Source organism: Chionomys nivalis, chromosome 1, assembly GCF_950005125.1.
Source record: "Chionomys nivalis chromosome 1, mChiNiv1.1, whole genome shotgun sequence".
In the NCBI taxonomy this organism is placed as follows: domain Eukaryota; kingdom Metazoa; phylum Chordata; class Mammalia; order Rodentia; family Cricetidae; genus Chionomys; species Chionomys nivalis.
In genome coordinates this window covers 98,897,248-98,911,592 of record NC_080086.1, presented here as the reverse complement: position 1 = coordinate 98,911,592, position 14,345 = coordinate 98,897,248, and the positions used below count along the sequence as shown (strand labels likewise).

The 14,345-nt window shown below is 42.0% G+C and overlaps 1 protein-coding gene across 2 annotated transcripts in view; it reads right to left on the bottom strand.

Moving 5' to 3' along the window:
* Nbas (NBAS subunit of NRZ tethering complex) overlaps positions 1–14,345 on the bottom strand; it is a 319,717-nt gene that overhangs the window by 272,430 nt on the left and 32,942 nt on the right. For both annotated transcript variants that reach the window (XM_057768127.1, XM_057768135.1), the window contains exon 10: positions 3,988–4,126. In XM_057768127.1, coding sequence (XP_057624110.1) covers positions 3,988–4,126 — 139 coding nt within the window. The remainder of the gene's footprint in view (positions 1–3,987; positions 4,127–14,345) is intronic.

Below are 14,345 nucleotides of genomic sequence, written 5' to 3'. Positions count from 1 at the left end.
ATCACCCAAGTGGCAAGAAAAGGTGTGGGGGGGGGCTGGAATTTCAGCCTTCTAACTCCAGAGCCTACACCCATTCTCTTCCTCAGCTTCTGAATTCTAACTGGGCACTGTTATACTTTATTGTACACATTTGTAGAGATAGCTATGCAAGTTTTTTTTCCTATTACTTGGAGCAATAATTCAATGTTGAGCAATGATTAAGTAAAGTCATGTAGGACACTAGCATTCATCTGGAAATGTTGATCAATGCATATATTGAATTTTGTATAGTCGTTTTAGAGCCTGCCAGCAGCCTGTGGGAGAGGGTGCTCACTAAGCACAGCAGCCACCTCCTGATGAAAGGGACAAACGTTATAACCGCCAATGATTCTGAGGTGGGAAGGCTATGAAGAAGGACTGCAAGGTTAGCTGCACAACACACTTGAAAGCTACTAATGGCATCAAAATACATTTGCAGCATTTCAAGAAGTCAATCATACAGCAGGGCATTCACTCTGCAATTCAATGTTTTTTCTAACTCATTTTGTCAGTGGACAAGCAATTTTCTCTTAAGAGAAGTCAATATCAAAGCCCCTTGGGCTTGAGACAGGAAGAGTACACACAGCAGAGCACTTTACAATACAGAACTCAAAAGGAAGCCGAGCAGAAGCGCACAAACCCAAAGGAGTCCAGGGTAAAGGTCTGCTGCCAGGTGACAGCACCCGGAAAACTCCCCTCTGCAGGGCCACTTTCTATAGATGCCCTCAATGCTGCTGGACCAAAAGACTCAAGGCGCCCACGTGGTCTTTCCTTGTATTCTCCACACTCATCTGTTTCTTTCCTTTTCTCACTTTTTTTTATTATTAAAAATTTCCATCTCCTCCCCTCCTCCCATTTTCCTCCCACTCCCCCTACTCCCCTTCCCTCTCCAGTCCTAAGAGAAGTCAGGGTGCCCTGCCCTGTCGGAAGTCCAAGGACCTCCCCCCTCCATCCAGGTCTAGGAAGATGTGCATCCAAACAGACAATAGAATCAAAACCCAGTGCCATTATCATTGGTTTCTCAGTCAGCCCCCATTGTCAGCCACATTCAGAGAGTCCAGTTTGATCACATGTTCATTCAGTCCCAGTCCAGCTGGCCTTGTGAGCTCCCATTAGATCAGTCACACCGTCTCAGTGGGTGGACACACCCCTCGCGGTCCTTTTCTCACTTTTGATGTAGAGAAATTTCAAGCTCCAGAAAAGACAACGTGATTGTTGCGCTGACCAGTCATTTACATTTTGCTACACCAGTTTGCTTTTCATACCTGCAAAAGCTTTTCATATTGTAACTGAACCACCTGAAAATAAGCTGTAAGCATCATACTTGTTTTATGCAGATTTGAAGGATAAGATTTTTCCAAGATCTGTTTGATTTATGTCACATAAAACTAGAAGTTACAAAAGTCAGTGAAAAACACAGCGAATAAGTTCCCACAACATGAAGTAATGTGTCCATTTCTTCAATCAGTCCCCACCTCAGTCTTTTCGGGGCAGATAAGATTAACAGTCAGACATACAGATAATCTGAGAGGAAATGCGATAAGGAACCAGGGCATCCGATCCAAGCTATGTCTTCCTGTCTTCCATCATTAAGCTCTATTTGGCCTAACACTCCAGGGCTGAGAAAAGTGGCTGCTAACAAACTGCCTCCTCTCTGAGCACTGGGAAAATGACCAAGCAGGAAAGCAGGTAGATGGATCATAAATGGAAGAAGAAAAACCAGTATTCCATAATGGAAGCTGCAAATACCAGCTGATTTAAGGTTCGTGCCACAAAAAACAGTAGGCTGGTATCGTTTTGAATTACTTTGTTGGGTTAAATCACAATTATTTATTTCAATGCAGGCCAAGTCTAACAATAACAATGAAGACTACTATAACTGCTAAAGATTTCTTTTTCAAAAGCTCATCCTTCAGAATCTTTTCCAACACTGAGCCATTTGCTAGTTTGGAAGATTACTTTTAAATCAATATATTTTAAGAAAAATAACAAGACAAATACAATCACTTGTGAAATGAGCATATTCCCTTACACTATGCTTTAGTTTCCCTGTTTTATTCCTCACTTTAAAAACATACAACTCGCCGGGCGGTGATGGCGCACGCCTTTAATCCCAGCACTCGGGAGGCAGAGGCAGGTGGATCTCTGTGAGTTCGAGACCAGCCTGGTCTACAAGAGCTAGTTCCAGGACAGGCTCCAAAACCACAGAGAAACTCTGTCTCGAAAAACCAAAAAAAAAACCCATACAACTCTCATGCACGACAGGCATACACTAAGTACAGGGCTCATAACCTCCATCAAGTGCTTCTTTCATACAATTTACCAAAAAAACCAAGACACATATAAGTAGAGTATGACCAACATGATAGACATAATTAGCATTTATCGGTACCTAACTGATTTCATATTTCTGGACACACAGAAACTATTTCCAATCTTCTTTGGAGCTAGGAAGGGTCACATGGTTAGTTTGATAAATAAGCAAAATTGGTGTCACTTTTGGGATAAGTCTGAGAAAAGTTCCACCTTTAATTCCTCTCTGCCCTTCCTAAAGCCAGCAGTGGAGACAGTGGGACCTCAAGAAGTCATCGTCCACAGATTCTCTAATCTTCAGGTATAACAAACTGCCTAGAAAAGACACAGCAGCAACAGCAGACTTGGCCAGGAATTTTGATGCGACAAGCCACAGACATTTTAGGTCTTCCAATATGTTTGTGTGACTGTATGATTATTTTCACACTCAGCCTAGCCTACTCTAATGCTACAGACTAACAGGGTGCTATACTTGGGATCTGGAAAGCACCTCTGGTCCAAGTATTAAAGGCTGGCTGGTTGCTAGCATCAGTGCTATTGGGAGGTGGTGTTCCCTCTAGGAAGGGGTGTTGTAGAAGGACAGCAGGAAGGCACACCACCCTAGAGAGACACGGGGACCCTGGTAGACACTCATATCAAGGTCATGCTTTCTCTAACTCTGCTTCTCCCTGCCTCTCAGAGAGGCCATGAAGTAAGCACTCTCACATCATGTGACCCCATCACGAGCTACAATGCCACAAGAGAACCAAGCCACCATCAGCTGAAGTCTCTGAAACTACAGGTCAAAATAAACTTATTAGGTCAAAGGTGAAAGGCTAATACAAGGAGTGTGTGGCACAAAATAGAGGTCTAATAAATGATAAAGAATGAATATGGAGCAATAAGGGCATTTGCTATAAACACGGAAGGATGTATACCAAGGTAGTTAAGAATGTGAACTGACACGCTAGTCTCACTTGCTGGTTAGGTGGTCCAGAGCACTTTCTGGTTAAGTGACATGGGCTAACCCAACTGAAGGCACACTTAGGTGAGCTAGCATGGGATAAAAGCACTCTGAACAGTTATCAACACAAAAACAGCATGCTAAATGCTAACGACCAACTGAGGAAATATAAGTAATAAGACAACAGACAGGCTATGCTGTTTTCTCTTTTTTACACTTTTGTATATTATTTGTGGGTGTGTACAGATATATGTGTGCACACAAGTCCGAGCCAGAGTGTACAAGAAAATAACAATGCAATCATTCCTCACCTTTTGCCTATGAACTCAGGCTGCCAAGCTTGCAAGGCAAACACAGTTACCTGCTGAGTAGCCTCATCTGACCTACACTGTTTTTCTATTGTCTGAAAATATCATTACTAAAAGGGAAGTCAAGTTAAATTCAATACATTTTACTATATTTGATATATAGTAATAACAAATAATATTTTAGTTATATTATTAATATTATTTGGGATATACTATTCATTGTTATTAATACATTTTAAGAACATTTTAGTTAGAGTTAATAAGCAAGTGAGAATAAGAAAACACTAAAATCACAGAACCATTAATCTCCCTTTTTTGAGACAAACGTTGCTGGTTATATCTTTCACAGGTTTCCTTGTCTAACACCAATTAGGAAATAGTCCAGATAATTGCACTAGCACATACCTCAGTGACCGTATCTCTGCTGCTAGTAACTTGCTTATAATACGGTGAGCCTGAGAGGACTCTCCACGCAGAAAGACCACAGCTAGAAGCTTTGGAAATGCCCGGTTCAGTAGTTTCACATCCACCAACCAGTAAAAGTCTAGAAATAACAAGACAGAATTAATAAATTACAAATATGAACAAGATAACAAGAAAACAGTGCAGAATTAGCCCCCTGAACATAGAAAGCTAAAATTGTTGTCATTATACCTAGACAATTACTATTTAAGAACAGAAACCTAATGGTTTTTCAATTTGAACTTCATTTTCACTGATAGAGAAGCAAAGGATAAACATTTAGGCACCTAAATGCAACCAGAAATTTAGAAATAAAGGGAAATGTCTGGAATTTGCAATGCAGCTCACAGACATTGGCATTATCAAACCTAACAAGCATTGGCAGGAACCAGACACACACTCAGTGACGCCAACACCATACGCGATGCAATGTGGCCCAACTGCAGCCTCAGAAAGACATGGCAGCAGCTGGGTGCGTGCCATGGGAAAGAGCACACAGCAGTAACTGCTCAGGGGTAAGAGTAGGAGAGCAGCATGTTACTCATGATTCACTTCTGCCTGTCATACTCCATCAGCAAAGGACAGACCAGTTACTAAGAGGGCAAACAGTCTACTAAACACTAGAGAGTCAAAGATACACTATGCAGTCACAGCAAAACTGAGCTGGTAAACAATAAAAGCCAAGCCGCCACTTCTGCCAGTTAAATCAGGGTCGGCACATCTGGCAGAATCCTGCATAGTAGCAGGATAGTGATCCTTACAATCACTTACGTGGGGAGGAGGGGGCATCAAGGTAGAGCCAGGAAGGTGATCAGTGGGTAAAGCAATTGCCATGCAAGCCTGATGTCCTGAGTTCGAACCCCAGACCCAGGGAAAGGTGAAGAGAACTGACTCCACAGAGTTGTCCCCTGACCTCCACATGTACATATGTATGCACAATAATAATTACTAAACAAACAATGATAAAAACTAAAGGTGAAGTTTTGATACACTAACAGGAAAACATCCATTGTTAATGTCTTATCTGTCATCAATGACAAGAGACAACAGAAATAATAAGAAAAACAATCCACGCATTTCTTAGTGGTTAAATTAATAATTATAAGAATGAAAAGGATTTTCATGTTTTAAGAGAGCCCACGACCAAAGAGAGTAGCTCCCTGGACCTCTGCTCACATGCTGTACCCACCCCATCTACCACTGTCTCAAGTGACAGGACACTGTGTCAAACTCTGCCACACCAAAACCAACAAAGCCTCGCCACCATAAAGCCCCCGTCTGGATGAGAAGAGGGTGAGCTTTCACCACACGGCCACTTCGTTCTCAGCCACATTCAAGGGAAACCTACAACTTGAAACATTTTGGTTTTTGTCTGTCTGTCTGTTTTTAGTAAGGATAACACCGTATTTCATGAGGTTTATAAGATCTGACATAGCAAAAGACTAAATTATAGAACCATATTAACTTATACTTTTTTTTGAGATACTCTACTATAAAGGCAGTGCTGACCTCCCAATCCTCCTGCCCTGCCTCACAAATACTGGGACTACAGACATGTACCACATTTAAGTTTATAACTGAGTAATATAAACTTATAAATATCAATAGCTTGACATCACATGATGACCGCTTATATTTCACCTTTGAGACTAGTACAGGTATATACAAGGGTTGTCAAACAGAACTACTCTATTGTAAACACTGACACCTGAAACCCTAAGAAAAACATATAGATCCACCAGAAAAGACAAAACAGACAAGATAGCCTGACAAAATTGGGAGCATGGGGTGGGAGGACATGGAAGGGAGAAAGGAAGGAGGGGGAAAGGGGAGGGGTGAGGAAAACTTGAGGGAATGGGATAGTCAAGAAGGAGGAAAGACAGAGATGAGAGCAAGGAAAGAGATATCTTGATTGAGAGAGCCAAGCCATTAAAGGGTTAGCAAGAAACCTGGCTCTAGAGAATTCCCAGGAATCCACAAGGATGACCCCAGCAAAGACCCTAAGCAATAGAGGAGAGAGGGCCCAATCTTGACTTGCCCTGTAGTCAGATTGATGAATATCTTAAATATCACCATAGAGCCTTCGTCCAAAAACTGATGGAAACAGAGGCAGAGACCTGCATCAGAGCACTGGACTGAGCTCCCAAAGTCCAGTTGAAGAGTTGGGGGAGTGAGAATATGAGCAAAGAGGTCAAGACCATAATGGGTACACCCACTGAAACAGTCTACCTGAGCTAATGGGAGCTCACAAACTGCAGCCAAACTGGGAAGGAACAAGCATAGGACCAAACTAGTCCCTCTGATTGTGGCTGACAGTTGCATGGCTGGACAGACTGGGGGGGCCACTGGCAACAGCACCAGGATTTTATCCCTACTGCATGTACTGGCTTTTGGGGAACCTATTCTCTTTGAACGGGTACCCTGCTCAGCCTAGATATAGTAGGGAGGGCCTTGGACCTTCCCCAAAGCAATGTGTCTTACCCTCTCTGAGGAGTGTATGGGGTTGGGTGGGAGGGCATGTGGAAGAAATGGAAGTAGGGGAGGGAGTGGAACTTGGATTGGTATGTATAATGAAAAAAAAAAAGTTTTCTTTTAAAAAAATAAAGGAAAAAAGAAAAAATTAAAAATGTATCAGCAACCTAGCTTCTGTGCTAGGCAGCAAAAGAGATGTAGATTGCCAATCAGCTGCCCCCACATAGAAATTACCTTGGCTTCCAGGTGGGTCCATGAAATCACAAGGATCCCAAGAGTGGAAGGAGCAAGCAAAAGTGTCTGGCTCAGAGTGAAGTAATGTGTGACAGACTCAAACTGGCTCTGGGCAGCTTTGCAGGTAGGCAGGCTAACAAGCCAGGGAATCTGGAGAGTCTAGAAAAGCCAGAATACCCTCCATAATGGCCCTACTGGCACCTTGAGCAGCCCACTAATGCTCATTTCAACCTCTGACCTCCAGAAGCCAAAATCAGTGCAGCTCTACCAGCACGTTCATGACGATATGGTAGAGCGATCCCAGTAAACTACGGCACACCATGCTTCACCGCCAGTCCTAAAACCCCAACGACTATCAGACTCCAGTGCCACACGGTGCTTCTCCGCCCCCAGCTGCTTCCTAACTTGTTTCTGAACTGAGCCAACAATAATGCAGAAAGAGAGAGAGGGAGTGAGGGGAGGGGAGAGAGGGGAGGGAGGGGGGGAGGGAGGGAGGGAGGGAGGGAGGGAGGGAGGGAGGGAGGGAGGGAGGGAGGGAGGGAGGGAGGGAGGGAGGGAGGGAAGGAGAAGGTGTAGGAACTTCAAAACTGAGTAATAATCTTCCAGTATCCCAGCTCAGAAACCTATGACGTCAGGTAAGTACCTCACTGAGAGAAACACAACTTCAGCCTTCGCTCACGTCCTTTCTCCTGCTCTTTTTCCAGGCAGTACTAACTAGTTCACATCAGAAAATGAAGAGAGAACAATTCGAGAGGGTGGCTGGAAGCTTACTGGACTATTTCGACTCCAAGCAAACACTCAGAGCTAAAATACAATTTTGCTTGTTCCCCAAGGTCAAAGATACAGTGGGTCTCCAGTCACATGACAGCACTGTACGTGTCCAGAGCATTCGCTCTGTGCAGATCACTGCTCAAGTAAATATTCCCAACTATCATTACCCTCATAAATCTAACTACCAATTTGGAATAAAAGTACAGATGAAAAAGTTAAAAATACTTTAAATGATAATACGAAGCTGTGATCAACAGAATCTAAGCAGTGAGACTATGGAAAACAAAAGGCATGATTCCTTCAGGACGCATGTGAACTTACACACATCAACCCAAATCATTACGTTAATTTTGATATCACTTTATTGATTCACAAGGTTCACAACACTGACTGAGAGCTAACCTGCAAGAGATTATGAAAATGAAAATCAAAGCAGGCCACTGCTTGGCTGAGTAAATAAATATTCCTCCATGTAACTGCAGCATTAGAGGAGGTTTCTAGGACAACAGACATGCTAAGGAGCAATATCGTACTGGTAAAGCCATGCTGATGGAAGAAAAGCCAGCCAATGGCAAGGAGAGGAGAGGAGTCTCAGACCCAACATGATACACTCAGTAAATACCTGCCAGTGGCCTGCAAATGGAAAGCTCCTCCCTCCTCCTTAAACAGCACAGAACATACAGAGGTACTAGGGCAAGCCATCTCCACAATGACAATCTTCACTCATGCTAGATTTCAACAGTAACAGAGGAGTATTTAAGGCAGGAAGGGGATAGGGGCAGTGGGGATAGTGGGAGGTGGCAGTCGCACGCTGATTAAACAGTACAGGACAATGTGAACACAAGAGTATGGTAAAGCTCACCAACAAAAACTGTTCAAAACACCCATTAGAAAAGTGATATACTTGAAGAAAGAAAGCAAGACAGCAAGTTCTCTGTTGAACTATCAACATGTGAATGACACAAACCCTTCTTAAACTAATATACAAAGTGCAGGCACTTTCAAAGGAAATACTAGCAGAATTGTTCACAGAACTGAACACACTGAATTACATGGGAGAGGGGAGTGCCAACTCAGTCCACATGGGACAATCCACCCTGCCAAGCTGGGTTTGGTGTGTCTCAACTTGAGAGCATTTCCCTGTCTTTGTGTCATTAAGACATCCACACAGACAAGGGTGATGATGCATTCCTGGAATAGCAATATTCGTGAGGCTGAGGCAGGAAGATGGCAAGTTTGAGGCCAGGCTGGCCTAGACAGCAAATTCCAGAACAGCCTGAGCTATACATACTGAGGAAAAACAAACATTTATATATATGCATATGTGTGTATATGTATGTAACACATATATGTGTGTGTGATATACTAAGATTCTACTTAAAATTTAAAACTTGTATTTACAGATTAAAAAAATTGTAAATGGGGGAAGTTTATAACATATAAAGTTAATAGTACATCTGTATAAAGGATTTAAAAAGATCTGCCACCAATTCAAAGGAATAAAATAATGGACAAGGAATAAATAAACAATGGAAGGACATAAAAGAAATCCAAAGACCAAATGTGCAGATTTATACCAACCCCCGTCAAAGGTTTAGTAAATCTTACAAACCGGTGAGATTACATTTACAGTGAAAATGTTTACCAATGTGAGAAAGTTTATGGACATAGAAACTACAATCATTATTAGTGTGGCTGTGTTTACAATGTAAAGTGGAAAAATATTTTTTTAAATATAATGAAAGGTCACATGCTAAAATCATGAAAGCTAAGCTGGCTCTGAGGTTTAGAGCACTGGTTGCTCTTCCTAAAGACCCTAATTCAATTACCAGCACCCACATGGCAGTTCACACCTCCAGTCCAAAAGGATCCAACACCCTCTGCTGGCCTCCATGGGTACAGTATGTACACAGTACATAGGAATAGGTACAGGGAAGGCACATCCATACACACAAAATACAATTCAAAGAAATATAAACAAAGTCATGAAAGCTTCCTCTTGGAGGGTTAAATATAAAAAAGCAGCAGGAACTTAATAGCTATAGCTTGAGCATTCTCTGACTTAACACCAAAATTGCTATTAGATTTTTATAGAAATTAAGTCTAGAAACAGGCAATAGGTAGGAAATAATTTATAGACTAATGTCCTCTTCTGCTTCGTTAAGTTCCTCCACCAAGAATACTCAGATGCAGGGCATAGGCAGAAGGGTCAGGCAGATGTTTACATTCAAAGTCATACGTAATATTGTCATATATACGACAACCATATTATCATATAAATATATTTATGTAACTGAATTATATAAAGATAAAGGTTAAATGTTTAATTATAAATAAAACTCTAAAGCACGTGATTCACAAAGCTGCTTTTCTTTCTTTACCTTGCTTTAAGTAGATTTATTTTTATTTACTTTTTGTTTTCTACTGTTTGAGAATTTCATACACAAATATGTTTGAAGCAAATCCACTCTCACTCCTCTCCAACTCCTCCCATACCGTCATCGCTTTTCCCTCCCAAATTCATGAGCTTTTTATTTAACCCACTGGGTAAGCATAGTACTTCCAGCATGTGCAAGGGTGTAAGGCCACCCACTGGAAAACAGGCAGCCTACCATGGGCCATTTCCAAATGAAATGGACTCTTCCTCCCCAGTAGCCATTAAGTGCCAACAGCCCTTCAGCTATGAGCAGGATGCTATGAGACCCTCTCTCATCCAGTCCAGAACTGTGGCTGCCTTGGTCTTATGCATAGAGTCACAGCTGCTGTAACAAATTCCTGTCTCATGCTGCTGTTCAGTGAGCCAGGAAACCGTGCTGGGTGGGTCAGAAGCCCTAAGAGAGAACTCTGCTACTATTCAGCTAAATGGACACTAAGCTAAGCTAAGTGTGACCTAAAGAATTATCTTTACAACCATGTGTTAGTGCAGCTCTCATCAGAGAAGCTGTTTCACAGAGATTCACAGAGGCTCAAAGGGAAGAAAATAAGAAGCTATAGAGTGTTCGGCCTTAGTTGGAACATCTACATTATATGGCTCTCCCCAAGACTCAGGGGTCATCATCGGAAAGGAAGCAGAAAGAATGTAAGAGCCAGGAGTCATGAAGGAATGCCACAAACAGTGCTTTCCGGGCCGCAGCACTCATCAACAAAACTACTTTTCCTTCACAAAAACAAGATGGAGAGAGAAAGGCTCTTTCTTAATAATCTTCAATATGAAATCATGTAGGTATTAGCAGAAACTATCACGGTTTGGGGACTCAAGGCATGAAGCTCAAAGACCTTTGCACAAATGTATGTAATCTGTAGACATGGCTTTCTCGTTAATTTTGTATACGAAGTGTTCAGGAAGTGATTGAAGGACTGTCAGACAAGGACATTTCTAACTCTCCTGACAGCAATAAATACCTGAACTCTCCCATTTCACAGTCAATGTGTATCAAGTGTACAGCCTGCTTAGCAGGTTTTGCATTCTGCTATGTACGTTCTTTGCTTCTCTTACACAGAAATGAGCAGGACCCAATCCACTGCAGATGAAGTTATTAGTAGCCATTAGTAACCACTAGCTACTGTTGCACAGAACCTTGGCAGCCACCATAGAGCTAGGTACAAAACTGCATCAGAGGGACAAGGGCATGAAGAAAGATGTCAGGGAGGGCTTCACAGGGATGCAGCCTTTGAAAAGTTCCCAGACAGGCAAGTGCGCTAAGTTATAGTACTCAGGCCAAGGGAACATGCTGCACAGTACAGCTAGGCTGCAACGGTACACGGAGAACTGCAGGAAATGCAGTGAGTGTCTGCAGTCTCTAAAGAACAACTGAGGAAACAGGAGACGAAGCACCCTTAGCCTCACAAATATTTAATCATGATCTCTTCCTTGAGCACTTAGCACAATGCACGGCAACAGTTAATCAAACCATAATTCTATCACTGAGCGGGAGTCATTTGGGTGGTGTCCACTTCATCACTGTATTCTTTACAGCATTTACCCAGTGTGCTTCACTCTGGAAAAATCTATCTAGGTAGTTTGTTCAAAGAACTGGAGCTGCACAAAGATAAGACACAGTCTTTGTCCTTGGCTTAACCTCTCTAAGCTGCAGCTCTCCCACCTGAAAAATGAAGTTTAACCAATGACAGATGAAGGCTGTTCCAACTCTAATGCTCCAACTCTCAAAGTCAGAGAAAGAACACAGGTTCCAGAAAATTAAATGAATAAAGTGACTGGGTAAGAAACTACACACACACACACACACACACACACACACACACGGAGGGGTAAGGAGCCAAATTAACTTGAGCCTTGAGCTTAAATAAAGCAAGGGGGCAGAGAACAGGGTCAGTAACAGAGAGGCAGGCACAGCTGCCTGAGAAAAGGACAGACAGGCGATGCAAGTCCTTCAGTACCAAGACTTTATGTAATGCTGATGAAGAGTCACACTGAAAAAGCATTTCAAGAATTAGAAATGGCTTATTAAGGGTTTTAATTCTAGAAATGTTGGAAGAATCTGCCATCTAGTGGTGTGAAATCCCTTCTGGCCCACAAAAAAAAAAAAAAAAAAAAAAAAAGAAAGAAAAGAAAAGAAATAACCAACAGTTCCTGGTGTTGTATATTGTATACAATGACCAGAATGCACACAAAAATGAAACAAGGAAAGAAAAAGATAATAATGGCCAAAATTTTAAAATACTTAAAGAACTGGAGGAGCTCAATGGTGGAGCACGTGTCTACCAGACAGAAGGAAAAAAGACCAGGTATTAGGTCTTCTTGGTAGTTCTGGTAGAATTCTGCTTTGAAACCATGTGGTCCTGGGCTTGTTTTGGTAGGGAAATTTTTGATAACAGCTTCTAATTCTTCGCAACTGACAGGTCTATTTAGATTGTTTACCTGGTCCTGGTTTAACTTTGGTATATGGTACTTATCTATAAAAGTGTCCATTTATTTTACATTTTCCAATTTTGTGGCATACAGGCTTTTGTAGTAAGATCTAATGATTCTCTGAATTTCCTCTGTGTCTGTGTTTATGTCCCCCTTTTCATTTCTGATCTTAGTGTATCCTCTCTCTGCCGTTTGATTAGCTTGGATAGGGGTTTATCAATCTTGTTGATTTTCTCCAAGAACCAGCTTTTTGTTTCATAGATTCTTTGGATTGTTTTCTGTGTTTGTATTTTATTGATTTCAGCCCTCAGTTTGATTATTTCCAGTCTTCTACTCCTCCTAGGTGAGTCTGCTTCATAACCCCAGCAGCACAGACATTAAGGGCAACATTGAATAAGTAGGACCTCCTGAAACTGAGAAGCTTCTGTAAAGCAAAGGACACTGTCACTAAGACAAAAAGGCAACCCACTGACTGGGAGAAGATCTTCACCAACCCCACAACAGACAAAGGTCTGATCTCCAAAATATATAAAGAACTCAAGAAACTAGACTGTAAAAGGCTAATCAACCCAATTAAAAAATGGGGCACTGAGCTGAACAGAGAATTCTCAACAGAAGAAGTTCAAATGGCCAAAAGACACTTAAGGTCATGCTCAACCTCCTTAGCGATCAGGGAAATGCAAATCAAAACAACTTTGAGATACCATCTTACACCTGTCAGAATGGCTAAAATCAAAAACACGAACGATAGCCTTTGCTGGAGAGGATGTGGAGTAAGGGTACACTCATCCATTGCTGGTGGGAATGCAACTTGTGCAACTTCTATGGAAAGCAGTGTGGCGGTTTCTCAGGAAATTTGGGATCAACCTACCCCAGGACCCAGCAATACCACTCTTGGGAATATACCTAAGAGATGCCCTATCATACTACAAAAGTATTTATTCAGCTATGTTCATAGCAGCATTATTTGTAATAGCCAGAACCTGGAAACAACCTAGATTCCCTTCCACGGAAGAATGGATGAAGAAAGTGTGGAATATATATATATATATATATATATATATATATATATATATATATATATATATATATATATTAATTAGAGTACTACTCAGCGGTAAAAAGCAATGACATCTTGAATTTTGCATGCAAATGAATAGAAATAGAAAACACTATCCTGAGTGAGGTAACCCAGACCCAAAAAGATGAACATGGGATGTACTCACTCATAATTGGTTTCTAGCCATAAATAAAGGATATTGAGCCTATAATTCGTGATCCTAGAGAAGTTAAATGAGAAGGTGAACCCAAAGAAAAACATATGGTCATCCTCCTGGATATGGGAAGCAGACAAGATTACCGGGCAAAAACTGGAAACTTGGGGGTGGGGTGGGATGGGGGTAAGGGGAAATGGGTTGAGAAAAGTGAGAAGGGGAGGATGGGGGGAGCTTGGGGGAATGGGATGGTTAGGATAAAGGAAGGATGGATATGGGAGCAGGGAAGTATATATCCTAATTAAGGGAGCCATCTTAGGGTTGGCAAGAGACTTGACTCTAGAGGGGCTCGCAGGTGTCCAGGGAGATGTCCCCAGCTAGTACCTTGGGCAACTGAGGAGAGGGAACCTGAAATGACCCTATGCTATAGCCATACTGATGAATATCTTGCATATCACCATAGAACCTTCATCTGGCAATGGATGGAGATAGAGACAGAGACCCACATTGGAGCAATGGACTGAACTCCCAAGGTCCAAATGAGGAGCAGAAGGAGGGAGAACATGAGCAAGGAAGTCAGGACTGTGAGGGGTGCACCCACCCACTATGACAGTGGGGCTGATCTACTGGGAGCTCACCAAGGCCAGCTGGACTGGGACTGAAAAAGCATGGGATAAAACCGAACTCTCTAAACATGGCAGACAATGAGGGCTGATGAGAAGCCAAGGACAATGACACTG